The sequence below is a fragment of the Olea europaea genome, chromosome 11, assembly GCF_002742605.1.
Source record: "Olea europaea var. sylvestris chromosome 11, O_europaea_v1, whole genome shotgun sequence".
Classification (NCBI taxonomy): domain Eukaryota; kingdom Viridiplantae; phylum Streptophyta; class Magnoliopsida; order Lamiales; family Oleaceae; genus Olea; species Olea europaea.
This window is the reverse complement of record NC_036247.1, coordinates 7,797,116-7,816,611: the sequence shown is the minus strand read 5'-3', so window position 1 is coordinate 7,816,611 and position 19,496 is coordinate 7,797,116. Positions and strand designations below refer to the sequence as shown.

The following is a 19,496-nucleotide window of genomic DNA, read 5'->3' as shown; positions in this document are numbered from 1 at the left end:
GAAAGCTCATTTGCTCCCATCACTCATCCTGCTGAAAATCAACCAGCTCCTCAAGAAGAGTTGTCAGGAGTGCCCCCACCTCTGCCAGCGGTCGTCACGACCGAAGCCTTTGAAGAGCTTCGTCAGCAAGTGGCCACGCTCACGCAATTGTTAAGTCAAAGAAATTCGCATTCGTCACCAGCGTAAGCAGAGCATGGTGGTTTTATGGCTGATGTTCGAGCCCGACCACCAAACCCTGCAACTGGTGGAGTAGGAACCTCGAGTATTCGCAACATGGCCTTAGGCTCGTGATCGGACGCCATGGATTTCGTTGAGATTGTTCGAATCATTCAAGAAGGAATTACAGCTGGCCTGCAACAGAATGCTCGGGGTCCAACGGGTTTTACCCCTAACACTCCATTCACGCCAAAGATACTGTCATATCCCATGCCCGACAGATTCAAATATACTTGCATGAAAGAGTATGATGGGACGACCGACCCAATCAACCATCTCAATGTATATACTGATGTCATGAATTTACAAGTTACGCCGGACCAGGTTATGTGCAAAACCTTCCCGCAAATGCTGATTAATGCGACTAGGGATTGGTTCTCGACATTGGAACCCAACTCTATAGCCTCATTCTCAGATTTGGCTAATAAGTTCTCGGCCTTCTTTGCAAGTAGCAAGCGAATCAGAAAGACTGCGGCCTCTCTCATGCAACTTTGCCAGGGACCAAGTGAAACCCTACGAGGATTTATGACGAGCTTTAACAAAGAAAGGCTTCAAATAACTGACCTTCACATCGCAGCGACTGTCTCCGCCCTCACTTATGCCATAAGATGTGAAGCTTTCAAGATATCTTTATCCAAGACCCCGTCGCAGACAGTGACCAAACTCCTCACCCGAGCTGAAAAATACATTAATATGGAGGAAATACTGAATCCAAGAAGACATGGTCCTTCTCATGAAAAGGCCGAGAACAAGAAGCAACATGATCCCGTTTCCCAGACAGAGTATCCTCGGGAAAAATGCAAGAATGAAGGTCCCCCAGGGCCCCTCACCCGATTAAACACCTCCAAGGCAAATATCTTAATGTAGATCAAAGATATGAAAGAATTAAAGTGGTCTTCAAAAATGAAGTCACCCCCCGACACAAGAGATAGGAGCAACTATTGTGAATTTCATCGAGATAATGGGCATACCATGGAGGATTGCCAAGCTTTGCAGCGAAAAATTGACGCTATCATTAAAAGAGGACTCTTAAGGAATTACATTGGTCATGATAAACGCCCGAGGAATAATCGTGACAATTGGAGAGCCTGGAGCCGGAAGCAGTGCTTAACCCACTGTTGGGACCATTAATATTATCGTTGGAGGCATAGCATCTGGAGGAGACTCAAATAGTGGGCGAAAGCAATATGCCCGCTAACATGCTCATACCTCAAAAGAATCCCATAACAAACTCGAAATTACCTTTGGAGCAAGAGATTTGGAAGGAGTATCAGATCCTCATGACGATGCCTTGGTCGTCTCTGCAATTGTGGTTAACTTTGAAGTAAAGAGGATTCTGGTTGATAATGGGAGTGCAGCAAACATACTCTGACAGGAGGCTTTCGCTAAAATGGGGTTCTCTCTCAAACAGCTAAAAGCAGTAAAACTCCTCTACAGGGATTTGGTGGTGGAGTCATTATCCCGGAAGGCATCGTCGAGCTTCCGCTTACGTTAGGTTTTGGTGAAGTACAAGTGACAGAGATCACACCCTTCCAAGTGGTTAATACTCCTATGGCTTACAACATCATTCTCGGAAGGCCCCTACTGAACAAGATCCAAGCAATTTTATCAACTTTCCACCTGGCCATGAAGTTTCCAACAGGCCAGGGCATTGGTGTAGTTCGAGGGGACCAAACAACTGCCAGACAGTGCTATGTTACTAGCTTCTGAGAAATGAGTACAGACGTCATGCAACTTTCAGACCTCGAGCTCGAGCCAAGAGGGAGACTTGCCCCGGTCGAGGAATTGGAAGTGATCGAGCTCGAGCACGAAAAAACGGTGATTATTGGTCGAGATCTCAAGGCCAGCCTTCGGGACGAAGTCATCAATTGTCTGTCTCACAACATCAACATTTTTGCATGGAAGGTTAAGGATATGTTAGGGATAGACCCTGAAGTAGCAGTCCATAGACTCAATATAAGCAAAGGGGCCAAACCTGTTAAGCAAAGGAAGAGGTAGTTTGCACCGAAAAGACGTGTGGTCATTCAGAAAGAGGTTAACAAATTGGTAAGAGCGGGTTTCATAAGGGAAGTCCAATACCCTGATTGGCTCGCTAATGTTGTTCTTGTAAAGAAGGCCAGTGGCAAATGGAGGGTCTACATCGACTTTACAGATCTCAATAAGGTGTGCCCTAAAAACAGCTACCTGCTACCTAGGATTGACAATCTTGTGGATAGCACATTCAGGCATAAGCTATACAGCTTCTTAGATGCATTCTCAGCTATCATCATATTCTCATGGCCGAAGAAGACCAAGAGAATACTTCATTCATGGCTGATTCAGCCATATATTGCTATAGGGTGATGACATTCGGGTTGAAAAATGCTGGGGTAACCTATCAGAGGCTCATCAACAAAGTCTTCGCTGATTTGATAGGGAAGAATACTGAGGCCTATGTTGATGATATGGTGGTAAAGAGTAAGAATGTAGAGCAGCACATGTCCGACCTTGAGGAAGTGTTCGCCACCCTACGAAAATATCGGATGAAGCTCAACCCAGAGAAGTGTGTATTCGGTGTGGCTTCGGGAAAATTTTTGGGTTTTATGATCACTTATCGGGGGATTGAAGCGAACCCTGATAAGATATTGGCCTTGGCCGCAATGGAATCCCCTAAGACAAAGAAAGAGGTTCAAAAGTTGACAAGTAGGGCAGCAGCCCTAAACAGATTTATGTCCCGAGCAGCAGACAGGTGTTTTTCTTTCTTCAAAGCTCTTAGAGGCAGCCAAACTTTTGAATGGAATGAGGAGAGTGAGAAGGCTTTTCATGAGCGCAAACAGGCATTGGCATCCCCTCTTATCCTCACTAAACCAGAGCCCAGGGACACTTTGTTTTTGTACTTAGCCGTGTCACAGAACGCAGTGAGCGACGTCTTGGTGAAAGAGGTAAACAAAGCCCAGCAACCCATTTACTATGTAAGTAAAGTCCTACTTAATGCAGAGACAAGGTACACTTTGGCCGAGTAGCTTGCCCTTGCCCTGATAGTAGCAGCACGAAAGATTCGACAATATTTTCAATCTCATCCCATTGTGGTGCTCACTAATCAGCCTTTGAAACACATCCTTCAAAGGCCAGAAGTCTCAGGCAGGTTACTAAAGTGGGCTATTGAACTTGGAGAGTTTGACATAGAGTTCAAACCCCGTCCGTCCATCAAAGCCCAAGCCTTAGCGGATTTCATTACAGAACTCACCCTAAAGCCTCGGGGGCCAGAAGATAGCTCGAGCACTACAACAGATGTTTGGAAAATTTTCGTAGATGGAGCATCAAACTCCTCGGGCTCAGGCGCAGGTGTTATCATAACGAACCTGGACATGCTCATGAACATTCAGTGTGCACTCAACCAACAATGAGGCGGAGTATGAGGCTGTTATCATAGCCATGGAGCTTGCCATTAATCTCGAACTTGAAAACATCAAAATTTTTAGTGATTCCCAGCTGATGGTAGGTCAGATTGACGAAATGTTTGAGAAGAAAAACGAGAAAATGAGCTTATACTGCTTAAAAGTTCATATCTCTGACGAAAATTAAAGACGTGTGAAATTGTAAAGATTGCCCGGGCTGACAACTGCAAGGCAGATGCTTTATCAAGGCTGGTATTTATGGGAGTAGATGGACTTGACAGAACAGTACATGTCAGATTTGTGACTGAGTCTAGCATCAATTCAACCGTTGGGATCATGGACATTGATCACGAGCCGTCATGGATGGACCCAATTGTGGACTTTATAACAAATGGCAATCTTTCAGAAGACCCTCGGGCATCAAGGAGCGTTTGGTCAAAAGCTCCAAGATATTGCATTATTGATGGGGTCTTGTTCCGCAGAAGCCTCACACTTTCGCACCTTAGGTGCCTTAAGCCTTCATAATCTTCCCAAGCCCTAGAGGAAGTTCATGAAGGGGTATGCGGGAACCATCAAGGAGCTTAGGCATTAGCCTTCAAACTCATAAGGTACGGGTATTATTGGCCTACCATGAAGATGGATGCCGTGGAATATGTGAAGAAATGTGATAAGTGCCAGAGGTTTGGCAACGTTATCCATTCTCTCGTAGAGGACCTCACTAACATCAGTTGCTCAGCCCTGTTCGAGCAATGGGGGATCGATATCCTCGGCCCGTTTCCAATAACTAGAGGACAATTGAAGTTTGTGGTTGTAGTAGTGGAGTACTTTACGAAGTGGGTTGAGGCCAAGCCCTTGGCAACGATCTCAGAGCCTAAGATAAGAGCTTTTGTTTGGAAGTCCATCATATGCAGGTTTGGGATACCAAAGGTCCTCATAACTGATAATAGCCAGCAGTTTGACAATATGCAATTCAAGGATTTCTATTTCAACCTAGGGATTGTGTAATACTCCGAATTTTGTGCTCATTTAATTTTTAGAATAGCAATTCAAATTTTCAAAATTTAGTATGACCAAAAAATTATTTATGGTTGCCAAATTTTGCATTGGTTGATTTATTAAAAGTTTTTCCAAATAATTTGTTAATTAGGGGTTTGGGATAAATGTCCATTTTACACCTAATTACTAAAGTTAAACATTGTTCCTCCAATTTGGCCGAAAATTGATGAAACATTAATGCATGAGGTGTTTTAAATTTAAGCATGAGGTGACTAACTAGTGCATGAGGTGTTTTAAATTTAAGCATGATGTGACTAACTAATGCATGAGGTGTTTTAAATTTAAGAAAGTGAAACCATGCAGCCTACACATGTCGAATTTCTTGAAGAGTCACCCAAAATTTATCATTTTTCTCACCCATAAATAGATGTGTTGCTGCCCTTTATTTCCCTTGCATGAAAAACAACTTAACACTTGTTTACAAAAGGGCAGAAAAGGTGAGGGAAGAAGATGACCAGCCTAGCATTTCTCAATTCATTTTCAACCAAGATTTCTTCAAGTTTTATTGTAAGATACTTTCTATGCTTAAGTGGTATGATTTCATGGTAATATTTATGCTTAAGCTATGCATGAAAAACCATAATATGAATGTGGTGGACAAATCCAAAAAGTTATATATCTATTTATGCCTTAGGACAAGTCCGTAGGGCACCGGTAAGTCGGAATGTGCAAGTATGTGTTTGATTGCATTCTTTTGTGTAGTGTTAACATGTTAAAATCCAAGCATGGTATCTTACTGAGTATTCTTTATGCTCATAGTGTTTTATACTAAATTCTCAGATTCATAATTGCGAAGTTGGTGGAAGTCAGTCGGCATAATTGATGATGGATTAGAGACAAGGTTGTTTTGAATCGAAGTTTTGTTTTTTGCATGTTTTGTTCGACTGCTTTCCATATGTTTCTTATGGTATTGCATAAAAACATGTATAAGACATGACGTAATATGGTACCGAAAGTAAATTATGCAATTATATCTTCTATGTTGTGTTAAGAGACCTTTTTTTTAAAAAAACTTCTCCTTGCAAGTGACAAAAGGCAGAAACGGGACAGTTTTTGGGTCAAATTCAACACGTTATTTTTGACTCCATAAACGTCCATTTGAGACTCTGAAAATATTAATGCGTTCCTCATTGAGTTTTCTTAATATGGGCATAAGAATCACTCAATTTGGATATCTGTAGCCTGAGATATGAATTTTTAAACGTTGAAGAGTCAAATCTGAAATTTATATGCAATACCTCACTGTTTTCAGTAAAACGCCCATATTATATGATCTTGGAATTTTTTTATATTTTAACCTAGAAAACTGCTTGAAAATGGAAAACGCCCATATTATATGATCTTGAAAATATATTTCTAATGTTGTAAATTTCATAGAAAATGGAGTTGGGATGAATTTTATAAAAATAGTCAAACTTGCTGCCCCAACTAACCGTGGCAGTGCAGAGTCTGTATATGTAAAGTATAATTTCTTGTCGACGTGCGCTTCTGCGGGCCATTAAAAGTTATGAGAGATATTTTACCAAGTTGAAAATAAGTTTCTAACATATAATACTTCTATTTAAGAGTATTTACATGTACCTAAGGTAGAAGCTATTATGTTTAGTACGTGACACTCGAAACTTAAGTTCGGGGCGTCACAGATTGACCACTGCCTGACGTCAGTTTATCATCCCCAAAGTAATGGCCTAGCCGAGGTCACCAATCAGATCATATTGCAAGACCTCCGAACAAGGATATGAGATGCAAGAGGTTCTTGGTCCGACGAATTGCCTTCCATACTTTGGACATATAGAACATCCCATAGGACTGCCACCGGGGAGACCCTCTTCATGTTAGCTTTTGGAATCGAAGCTACCATTCCCATTGAAATAAGATTGCCCAGCCAAATAAAACTTAGCCCCTGTTTGATTCCCATTACGTAGGAAAATTAATGAGGGGAATAGTGCTTTTTTGAAAAATGAGTGGTTGAAAAAGAATGAAAAGTTTTCGATTTACGTATAATATTATTTTATGGAAGATTGTGTGGTTGAAAATAGGAGAGAGAAAAATAAAATGTAATAGAATTTAATGTAATGGGGATCAAACAGGAGCTTAATCTTGAAGAAGCAGGGCACACCACTGAGTATCTCGACCTCTTGGAAGAAGTTCGTGACCAGGCAGCCTTAAGAATAACCTCTTACCAAGATAGAATAGCAAAGTATTTCAATAGAAGGGTAAGGCCGCGAAGATTCAGAGCTGGAGATTTGGTGTTGAGAAAGGCTGAAGCTACTGGTCATGCTCTAGGAAAACTTGGACCAGTTTGGGAAGGACCCTTTAAAGTCATACGATAGCTCCCAGGAGGTGCATACAGCTTGAGGGACAATTCGGGAAGACCACTTCCAAGGCCGTGGAACGCCGATAACTTAAAAGTATATTACAAGTAACTCGCTCCACCATGTTTTAGAAATCAGTCCTACTTGCTAAGTCAATTTTTTTTAATAAGGCCTTCGTGCCAAGTTTATTTTTTGGCCTACGTGCCAAATCAATTTTTTTCAGTAAGCCCTACGTGCCAAGTCAATTTTTTCAATAAGGCTTGAGTGCCAAGACAATTAATAGAATAAATTACAGTTAAAGTTAAATTCGATGATCTACAAACAAAAGTTTTGCCCCGAGCAAGCAAATCAAAGCCTTACCCCGCGTAAGCAACTCAAGCCTTGCCCCGCACAAGCAAATCAAATCCTTGCCCTACGCAAGCAACTTAAGCCTTGCCCCGAGCAAGCAAATCAAAGCCTTGCCCCGAGCAAGCACATATAGGTTACCAATTGGGGTAGACAGATCCATGCAACATTCCCGAACACAAGAATCCCGAGCACGATGGTGATGAAGCTTGTGAAAAAAGCTCAAATTGTCCTCGAGAAGTTTGCTCAGGAATCACATGTTGCAGGTCGAGACTATCCTTGACCTCACAAAGGTTGTCAAATTGTTAAGCTCGAGCTTATTTAATTTGAAGGTCTGATCCATGATCGATCTGCTCATCAAAATCTTCGGATAAGGACCCAAGGTTAAGGTCGAGCATTAATAACAGTTGTTTTTCTTGATTGGTCCTCGAGATATGTTCCATGTTAGAGAATAACCCTAAGATCGAGCATTAGTTGCAATTGCTATCTTAGAATTTGGTCCTCGAGATATGTTCCATATTAGAGAATGACCTTAAGATCGAGCATTAATCACAATTGTTATCTTACAATTTAGTCCTCGAGATAATCTGTATTTTGGAATTACCCTAAAATCGAGTTACTACCTTTGTCTGAAACTTCATATGGATTAAGTCATTGAGATTTTTGAGCATTTTATAATCTTCTTCACGTCTTCGGGATAACGTTTTAAAGGTCGAGATCATTGACATGATTGAGTTCATTACTTGGCAAAATTCCTAAACTAAACCATCGAGATACGACTTTGATGAAATATCAACTTTTGTTATCAAGCATAATGGAAAACAGACAACAAGATAAAATCGAGCATTCATTTTAAAAATATTCTTTTCAAAAAAGCCCAAGGATAAGGCCGGACAATGTACATGGGGAAATATAAACGGGGTGGGGGCCTAAGATGTTCTATTCTTGGTCATTCCCGGGAGCAGTGTCACCATCCTCGAGCGCATCCTCATCCTCGACCGCATTATCGACTGTGTTGTCGGAATCAGACAACTCGAGGGTCTCAACTATGTCAGGGATCATTTTCAGCTCCTCAGGGGCAACCTCAGGCATCTTCATCCTGAGGAATGCCCGGGCTTCTTTAAGGGCATGAAGGTACGAGCCTAACGCATACTTGCCCTTCAGCCTATCCATCTCCTCGGACTTTTTAAAGTCCTTGATTACTGAAGCTCGAACCTCCTCAACCTTAGCCCCAAAATCTTTCTTGAGCTGTTCAAGCTCGAGCTTTAGGTCTTCAGCCTCGTCCTTGGCAGCATCCACTTCATCCCGAGCTTTCTTCATCTCTTCCTCGCATCCTCACACTCCCTCTGGAGTTGAGATCAAGCAGCCTCGACATCAGCGAGCTTTTTATCTCGAAGCTCCATGACCTCGACCAGCCTTGCCATCTTGTGGGACTCGTCCATCCCTAGCAGAGAAAGGCCTCGGGCAACGCTGAGTGTCTGACAACCAAAATCAAAAGAGGATAAGAACGGGAAAAATACTTAGCACAATATCATAAAAAGTAACACAGTTACTTTTAAGGTAAGGAGCTCGAGGGCTTTCATGCCCTCGTCAAACTCGATGTCGTCTCTGTATTTTGTGACGATGCTCGAGACCAGATGGCATCGCTCAGAATCCTCAATGATCGAGGCAACAGAAGGAATAGAGTCATCCTCGAGATCAACTATCTCGGGAGTGACCTGAGGAGGAAGTGGCTGCGATGGCCTTGGTGTCTATCTAGGAGAACCCCTTTGTTGTCGTGGGGAAAGGGGGCTCGGATCTCGAGGCCTTGATGATTCTCCTGGACCCTGAGGAAGAGCATCAGTTGTGTATACTCGGGGCCTTTTTTTCCCCTTCTTCTGACCTGGAGCCCTGACTTGTTGTTCCTTTGACTTCGAGCTCACTGCTTGACGAAGAATTGATGGATCAAAAGACATTTCTGCACAAAAGAAGTATTAGGCAAGAGCTTATGATCGAGCATAATTCATAAATCAACAGAAGAGTAAATATCCTACCCTCGAGGCCTTTCGCACACGCAAGGTCGAGGATGTCATCCCCGAGAATATCATCTATATCATACACCAAGGGCTCGAGATCCTCTAACATCTATCGATCCCTCTCTAGAGTCTCGAAGTAGGCCTGTCCCTCGCAGAACTTTGCTGTGTCCGGGATATCCCATGAGGGCCAGAAAGGAAGATCGGGATCTTGAGCTATAACATAACACCATTTATCCTTCCACCCCTTCAATGAGCTAGGCATCCTTAGGATCCTGAAGGAACCTCGGGAAGAAAGGTAGGCGAAGCATGTGAACCTAGGGAGCTGTTTAAGCTTGAAGACCATTCTACATAGGTTGAGGTATGACATATTACCTAGTTTTCTACTGGCAATGAAGAAGTAAACGAGCATTCTCCACCCATTGGGCACTAATTGTCCCGAGCACATGGAATGCTCGACCAAAAACCCAACAAAAAAATGGATGCATGGGTCACCTGAACCCAGCTTTTAAAGTCTCCCTAAAAATCACAAACTCACCTTTCCGTGCCCTATTCATTCTATCCTTGGGGTTGGAAGACCTACAGTCATTGTAGGGCATGAGCCATATTCCCTCGTCGCCTGCATAGCTAGGCTTACTTTAAACCTACACTGGGTGTCGGGAAACTTAAGCTCGACAACATCTAGCTCCCTAGGTCGAGCATCTAAAGGAACAACCACAGGTATTAACTGAACCCTACGGTCCCCAGAATCGCCCGACCACTCAGATCCCTGATCACTTTCAGTGTTCAACATATCTCTTCAATTTAAAACTAAAGAAATAACTTAAAAGTCCAGAGCCTTACCTCAAGGAACCCGACGCCCAAACAACAAAAGCTAAGTTTATAACTCGACCCTGACCTTGCACTTGAAGATTCACAGAGAGTAAAAAGTGAAAAATGAATAGGAATGGGGGGTATTTTGTAGAACCCCAAATAATTTTAAACACCTTAGTGGCACTAAGACATGAATATTGGACGGCTAAAGTATACTTCAGATTTTTAGTCTCATTTGAGACCCATTTACAACATAGAAAACATTCGATTTGGAAAGTGATATCAAAAGAAAATTGTAGCTCTTTGAGTTAGCTTTCCAACGCACTTTGAATTACCTTAATCGAATATCGGGAGAAGAAGTTATGATAGAAATACTAAAGGCTGTACAGTATCAACCGAAGTACGCGGGATATGAAAAGTCAAATTCCTACATGATTTTCTAGCACCTTCTTAAACCTATAACTCCCACATAAATGGCACCCGTATTAATGAGTATTAGGCCCTTCACTTGCCCTTAAGTTGTGAGATTTTTACCTATAAATAGGCCCCAATGCATATAAATTTTTCACACCAAGACAAAGCTTCTAAGCATAAAAAGAGAGAGTTTTCAAGTCTAGAAAAAAGAGAAAGGAGAGGGAGGAAAATTAGTTTTTCCTAGAAGTTCTGGTGCTATCAAGAAGTGTTTTCTAAGCATCAATTCTCAACAGAGTGTTTTTTTTTTTGAAACATCAAAGGAGTGCATTTTTCAACAAGGTTCAAAGCATCACTCAAGGTAGGTAGAGGTGCAAAGTGTTAATTCGTGTTAAATTAAAAGTTTCTAGCAAATGAAGATTTATGTTAATATTTGTATGTCTAATGGTACCTCCGGTACGGCATACACCTCCATGTCTAATGGTACCTCCGGGTATGGCATGTACTTCCGGTCGAGGCGTCGTGTTAAGTCATGACTCTACGTGTTTGGGATTCTACCGGAAATCCTAATATGAAAAGGTTTCTAAAGTTACAACTTTGAAATGTATAGCTTGATCACGAATGCACCAATGATATCTATTGAGTTTTTTTAACTCACGAGTTTAACCCCTTCTCTACAGATTGATATGATTCTACATTGGGCCTGGATGATGGAAAAGATGGAGAGTGGTGCAATGAGCCCATGGAAAACCCGGTGAACAAGCTATTTAGATTTATTTTTGTGAACGTTTTCTATGTTATTTCTTTAAAGTATTTGAATAACGCTGAACGCAAGAACAAGTTGTGTTTTCTTCAAATAAATTACCTTTCGTTATTTTTTTTATTCAGTGTTTTATTTAAAGTATTCGAAAGGTTGTTGTTAAAATTATCATTGTAAAAATTAAGTTTTCGCTAAAACATATTCTCCTATGACTAAACCACCGGTTAGTTAAGTAAAGTAAGTAGCGCTCTGGTCCATAAGGGGTCGAGGCGTTACATATTTATAGGACCTTGGGAGGAGACCAAGGGTCAAATCAATCTCAGCCTTTGACCCACGCCACGTGTCTCCCATCCAGGAACCCCTCACTTTTTACTGGAACAGGTCATGCTCTTACTATTTTCATACCGATAATTCCTCGAGAACATTAAAACACCGACAACATAACTTATCAGCAAATCGAGCTCTATGCATCTCGCACCGTGGCATAACTTCCTTAATCCAATCCCAGGGTCGGATGCACAGGGGAAGTGATATGGAAAGTTTGGTTATGCTCGATCATTTATCCTGAGGACTTTTTTTAATAAACTTCCGATTCCACACATGGAGTGCTCGAGCATATACTCCCCCGGGGTATAATGCTCGGGCACTTCCAGTCTTGCTACTTCAACATGTTATGATTCATGTCCTCGAGGATGAGTAGTCCTCGGGTATATGTTCTCCTCATAGCCTACGATTGTTGACCCTTTAGAATTCCTATGTAATTAGGACTCTAACTCAACCATATTACTTAATACTCGACTCTCAGAAGGATTCTATCCCAGAGAAGGATTCTATCCCAGACATAATTATGGCATTGGTCCAATTCCTTCGCCTAATAGGACTCCGTTGAATAGAGATACCCAACTAGTTGAGTCCCAATAGGAGAATGTCGCTTACTACTATAAATACAGGACCATAGGTCATTGATCAGGTACGTTTTCATTATTCTCCAATTTATAGCCTTGCGCACATAATTCCCTTTTTGACTTAAGCATCGGAGAGGCAACAAGAACATACCTCGTTGCCTTTGTTTCAAGTACCGGAAGATTGTGATCATGCTCATTCAAAATCCTCAAACTCGGGAAATCACCAGGTACGACTTTTGGTAGCATCACTATTGATCTTGAAATCCAAAAACTTGTTTACCTTCGCCTAATAGGACTCCGTTGAATAGAGATACCTAACTAGTTGAGTCCCATTAGGAGAATGTCGCTTACTACTATAAATACAGGACCATAGGTCATTGATCAAATACCTTTTTTTGAAAAATTGTAGTTTTTTATGTTAAATATTAGTTTATAAGTACTCCGATTTTATCCTTTACACATTTCATCTGTCTTTGTCCTTTTTTGGGTAATTATTTGAAATGTGGATCTATCTTTCCTTTCAATCCCATAGAAATTTAACTTTATACTTGTTGGGATAGACAATATTGAGTCTGTTCAAATTGAAATCAAGCCCTTACTTGATAGTGATTAAAATTTAGCCTTTGCTGTGTGGGGATTAAAATTATATTTTTAGTAAATTTTAATATAAGTTGATGAAATATATTGTTGAGAAATGTGGATCTCATAAAATATGCGTTTTAAAATTAAGCCTCTGTTTGAGCCTCATTATTTTCAAAATTTATTTTTTCAAAACTCATTTTAAATCACATTTTCCCATAAAATAATTTTACATATAAATTTTTTTTTTAATTTTCTTACCATATATTCTAGAAAAATTACTATTCTAAAATGCATAAAATTGGGGCTCAAATAGGGGCTAATTGTGACTTTGATTTAGATTAAAATTTAGATTTTAATCCATACCAAACAAGATTTTTCATTGAAGTTAAAGTCAACCATTAATTTTAAACACACATTTCATGGGATTCACAATTTTTCAAACATACGTTTCATCAATTTTTATCAAAATTTACTAAAAATCTAATTTTAATTTCTACCAAACATTTAAGTCACTATTCATACATTTTTAGATCATTGGTTTTAGCAAATCCCAATTGACTTATGATCGATAATGACTTGATAAATTGGGCATAATCAGAATCATCTTGACCGTATCCCTGTTGAACCTACATGAATATTAATGCTGGTTAGCTAATAACTGACGAGTGAGTTTTATTCACGAGTTTAAACCAATTTTAACTTGATTATAAGCTAGATTTTAAGAGTATAGAACCTTTTTAATGTGTTTATTAATGTTGTTTTATGGGTTTATCAAGATGGCGAAGGATACGAAGAAAGATCATGAATTGAAGTTGGTGGCATGGATGAAGAAAAAGTTGTGATACAAGGGCAAAATTGGCAAAGCAAAGGTGGGATGTGTGACACCAAAGCGCAAGAACCCAAGAGAGAACTAGAGTATGGGTGCCGCGGTGCCACATTCAGGGCACTGTAGCGCCCCACATGCCAAGAACCTCAGCGTCGTGGCACCAGGTTCAGGTCTGCGCCACGGCACCAAGAGATCCATTTACCATCATGGCGTTGCGACGCCGCATCCTAGAAGACGCGACGCCACCCACAGATTCATTAGGGCCCAAATTTCGGCCTATTTTTTAGTCCATATGAAAACCCTATTCTTCATACACGACAGGGGACCTATAAATATGAAAACTCTCACACTTTAAGGGATTCCACACATTAAGAGGCAAAAAACACATCTTGGGAGAAAAAAGAGAGATTCAAAGGGAAAAAACAACGACAAATTAATCGTGTGAAACATCAATTGGAAGAGGAACGAATTCTTGGTGCAAGATCTACTTTTTCTTCTACATCTTTAATTCTAAATCCGATGATGAATTCGAAGACAATTTGTTATTTTTTTCTTTCATTATGCGTAGCTAAATCCATTGTTGAGGCGAATAATGTAACCAATTGAGATCCTTTCCATTTTCTTATTAAGATTCTTGTTTTTTTGACTCTTCTATTTGTTGATTTTTGCTATGAATTGAATGCACTAAATTATCTGATCAATAATTTGATGAATTTTGTGAATTTTTTATGAATAGAGATATGAGTTTAGGATTTAGACCATGTAGTAAAATTCGATAAATTGATATAACGAGTAGAGATACCTATGTCATTTATTGCGGTCATAATTGAATTTTTAGGACAAAGAACTCGTTTAACTAAGTTAAATTTGCATAGAGATATAGAATTTAATTAGTTAAATAGGCTCAATGAGAACTCAACATGGATAAATTGAGTACAATAGGAGAATTCGGCCTAACACTATATTAGAATTGAGTCTTAGTTTGAGATGTAAATATGATCAATATGTGAAGTTATTCTACTCTAATGTCTTTTAATTATTTGATTTTACAAACAATTGTGTGAGCATTCATTTATTTTCTAGATTTTAGATTAAAACTTAAATCCTACAACTTTTAATTTGTTTCCATCAAATAGTAGTTAAAGAAAAATTGAATTAAGTGCCAGAAAATAGTCCTTGTGGGATCAAAAATTCGGACTCTAAAGTCCACTAGTACTTGTTACAGTTCGTACACTTGCGAAAATAAAATCAACAATAAGTTTTTGGTATCGTTGTCGGGGACTATTACTTTTAAACTTAATTTATTTTATTTTTAACTGTTAATTTATTTGTTTATTTTTCTTTTATTTATAGAAAACAGTTTTGTTGTATGCTCCGTATCCAAGGCAATGATCTTGAACTGTTTGATTCGGAGATAGAACGTACTTTCAGACGAAGACGCACTCAGCATATTCCTATCTCTATTCAGCTGATTGGACAAATGGCCGCAAGAGTAGCAGCACCACCGGAACAGGAGCATGAGCGAGGAGAAATAAATGAAGGAAATTGCCAGTATCAATGTTCCTAACACCTATAGCAGCACCTACACGCTTCAGTATCGTGTATCCAAATTTTGGGGTGAATAACTTTTAGATCATGCCAAATTCTACACTCTGCAATTCTACGGGTTACCTCATGAAAATCCGAACACACATATTTTCAAACAAATCTTTGTGAGGCAGAAGTTGCAGAATTGGAAACAACAAATGCAGAAAAAGCTGAATATGTTGTCAACTTGGCCGAGCAACCAATAGGAAGGAAATATTGGTAGTATGAATCTCTTGATGACAACCCTTCACCCCCGATACCCTAAGTGGAAAAGGCACCCACTCTTGACCTAAAACACTTACCTTCACATCTCCGTTATGCATATTTAGGAGACTCTATAACACATCCAGTAATCATTGCGATTAACATGACAAGGGAAGATGAGAATAAATTGTTGGAGGTATTCAGACAGCACAAAACGACAATTGGATGGACAATAGCTCACATAGAGGGATTAGTCCAACTCTTTGCATACACAAGATTTTAATGGAGGACAGGTCAAAGCCATCAGCAGAAGGACAACACAGATTAAATCCAACTTTGAAAGAAGTAGTGCAAAAAGAAGTGCTGAAATTGCTGGATGCAGGAATAATTTATCCCATATCTGATAGTTCATAGGTGAGTCCAGTGCATGTTGTGCCTAGAAAGGGTGGAATTATAGTGGAGAAGAACGAGAACAACGAGATGATACCAACACAGTTAGTGACAGGGTACAGAGTATGTATAGATTACAGGAAGCTAAACAATGCAACCAGAAAAGACCATTTTCCATTGCTATTCATTGATCAAATGTTGGAGAGGTTGGCAGATCATTCACATTACTGCTTTATGGATGGATATTTAGGGTACAATCAGATAGTTATTACTCCAAAAGACCAAGAAAAAACAACATTCACATGCCCCTATGAAACTTTTACGTTTAGAAGGATGCCTTTTGGTTTATGCAACGCACCGACAACCTTTCAATTGTGTATGGTGGCCATCTTTTCTGAGATGTTAGAAAAGCACATTGAGGTTTTCATGGATGATTTTTCTGTGTTTGGAGATTCATTTGATAGTTGCTTGGATCGGTTGACTATTGTATTGCAAAGATGTGAAGAGAAAAATCTAGTGCTAAATTGGGAAAATGTCATTTCATGGTAAAAGAGGGAATAGTACTGGGACACAGAAGTTCTGCACAGGGCATTGAGGTGGACAAAGCCAAAACACAGGTGATTGAGAAATTGCAGCCACCTAATTCAATAAACGACATCAGAAGTTTTCTAGGGCATCAAGGGTTTTACAAAAGATTTATTCAAGACTTTGCAAAGATTACGAAATCGCTGTACAACCTGCTGGAGAAGGATGTACCGTTTAATTTTTCTGATGACCGTTTAAAAGACTTTAACACTTTGAAATAAAAACTGACATCAACACCTGTAATTGTAACACAAGATTGGAAATTGCCTTTTGAGCTCATGTGTGATGCCAGTGATTTTGTAGGAGGCAGTGCTTGGACAATGCAAAGGAAAGGTATTTCATGTTATCTAATACGCTAGCAAAATATTAACAGATACTCAGATTAACTATGCAAAAACTGAAAAGGAAATGCTCACAGTCATTTTTGCTTTTGACAAATTTCGTTCTTATTTGATTGGGTCCAAGGTGATAGTCTACACAGACCATGCGGCATTGAAGTATTTGTTTGAGAAGAAGGATACAAAACTAAGGCTGATTCGATGGGTTCTGTTGCTGCAACAATTTGACATCGAGATTTGTGATAAAAAAGGAACAAAAAATTAGGTAGTGGGTCACTTATCAAGGATAGAAAAACTGCAGGATTTAGATGATGTGGATATTAATGAAGTCTTTCGAGATGAATAGTTATTGCCAATAGAAAAGGCTCAGTGGTATGCAGACATTATTAATTACTTAGCTAATGACTATATAGATCCAGATTTCACTCGTCAGTAGGAAAAAGAAGCTGCTTCATGAAGCAAAATTCTATTATTGGGATGATCCAAATTTATATAGGAGAGGGGCAGACCAAATCATTAGGCGATATATGCCAGAGGATGAAATTACACCGATCCTTTCATGAGGTCATGCTTTGGCTCATAGAGGACATTTTGACCCCACTAAAATAACAGTAAAGGTGCTTCAATATTGTTTCTTTTGGCCTACACTATTCAATGACTGCCATAGTTTCTGCAGGTCATGTGATAAGTGTCAGAGAACAGGTAACATATCAGCTCGTCACGAGATGCCACTTAATAACATTTTGGAGATGGAAATATTTGATATCTGGGGGTTGATTTTATGGATCATTTTTCATCATCTTACAATAATTGGTACATCCTAGTGGCAATGGACTATGTCTCTAAATGGGTAAAAGCTAAAGCATTGCCTACAAATGACGCAAGGATGGTGGTGGACTTCATAAAGAAACACATCTTTAACTGTTATGGATCACCTAGGGCCATAATAAGTGATGGTGGAACTCACTTTCACAATCTGTTATTTCAGACAGTGCTCTATAAGTACGGATTACAACATCGAATCGCCACTCCTTACCATCCTCAGACAAGTGGATAGGTGAAAACCTCGAACAGATAATTGAAAAGAATTCTAGAGCTCACTGTGAATGTATCTCGCAAGGATTGGTCAAAGAAATTGGATGATGCTTTATGGGCATATTGTACTGCTTACAAGACACCTATTGAAATTCCCCATACCAATTAGTCTTTGAAAAAGCATGCCACCTACCAGTGGAGTTTGAGCATAGAGCGTACTTGGCATTAAAGAAACAAAAACATGACAGCTACATGAATTGGAAGAATTCGGAAGAGAAGTATATGAGAATGCATCTATTTACAAGGAAAAGACGAAGCGGTGGCATGACAAGAACATCAGGCAATGAATTTTCAGAGTGAGATCAAATGCTATTGTATAATTCCAGGCTTAAGCTTTTTTCAAGAAAATTGAAATCTAGATGGTTCGGCCCTTTTACGGTCTTTCAGGTGTTTCTCTACGGCACAGTTGAACTACATCATCCAACAAAGGGAAACTTCAAAGTAAATGGCCAACACATCAAGCATTACGTGGAAGATTTCCCAACCACTAAAGAGAGCCTTGACCTAGCTGTATCAGAATGATCGTGGCACTAACTCCAGCTAATGACTCTAAAGAAGCGATTCTTAAGAAGCAACCCAAGTTTTTTTTTTCCTTTATTTGTTTTCTTAATTTGTGTTTAACTTTCTACTCTTTTGATAGTCTAGGCCAAAGTCATAACTTTTTTTTTTTTTTTTTTTTTGACTACTCTCAAGTGGGATTTACATTATGTGAACGGAAGAAGGAAACCAAACTACACTGTGCATGGGGATGATAATAACAAGGAAGGAGGTATTTAAAAAAAAAAAGGCAAGACTACTCTCAAGTGGGATTTACATTATGTGAACGGAAGAAGGAAACCAAACTACACTGTGCATGGGGATGATAATAACAAGGAAGGAGGTATTTAAAAAAAAAAAATCAGCTCCGCGTTGCAGCGTCACTTCAGGGCGCCACGGGTGACCCATCCTTTTTTATTTTAAAAATTTTTATTTTCCTTTTATATTTCTTTATTTTCATTTTCATTTTCTTTTCCTCCTACATATTTTTATCCCCATCCCCTTTCCATTTTAAATTTTCCCCAAATCTATTTCGCCCTAACTCTCTCCCTTTCTTTTCTCCTCCATTTCTACTTCACTTGTAATTTCTTTTCCACACAAATCACAACTTAACGTCTTAATTAATCTTCTCTACATAGCATCAACATATTGGGCTTGCTACTAGTTTCAAGGTATGTGTTTATATGTGTTTTGGTTTGTAGTGGTAATTTAAGCCTAATGCATCCTAGCACATGTTTGGTATATAAAATTTCTAATGGGTTGTGTTGGATTTTGTTGCCATAGCAATTGGGGATTGTAAATTTTTACTTGGGCTTAAGTTTGGGAGAGATTGAATATGTGAATTATACTTTACATGTAAGGTGTTTGATGAAATGCCCCCAATGACTCTTACTTCCTTTTGGGCACCAATTGATCACTTTACCTCCGCGTTTAATGATATTGCATCACCTTGGTGACGACATGTGTAGTAAGGGGTGATTAATTTTTTGCAATACATAATGTCACAAAAAATGAAATCGAAGGCCTCAGCATCCTCATCAAGCACCTTTGACACCAGCAAATTTGTGAGTGAGGAAGCGAAGCGTAGATACCATGACGTGGTTGTACACAAGACTGTATTCCATAACAGGAATTTGATGATC

General features: G+C 39.5%; 1 protein-coding gene across 1 annotated transcript; it reads left to right on the top strand.

Moving 5' to 3' along the window:
• The first annotated feature begins 300 nt into the window (after nt 1-300).
• Nucleotides 301-1,083, top strand: LOC111404404. Its single transcript, XM_023033217.1, has one exon. It carries the CDS (start codon nt 301-303, stop codon nt 1,081-1,083), a length of 783 nt encoding a protein of 260 aa, XP_022888985.1.
• Nucleotides 1,084-19,496: the final 18,413 nt, after the last annotated feature.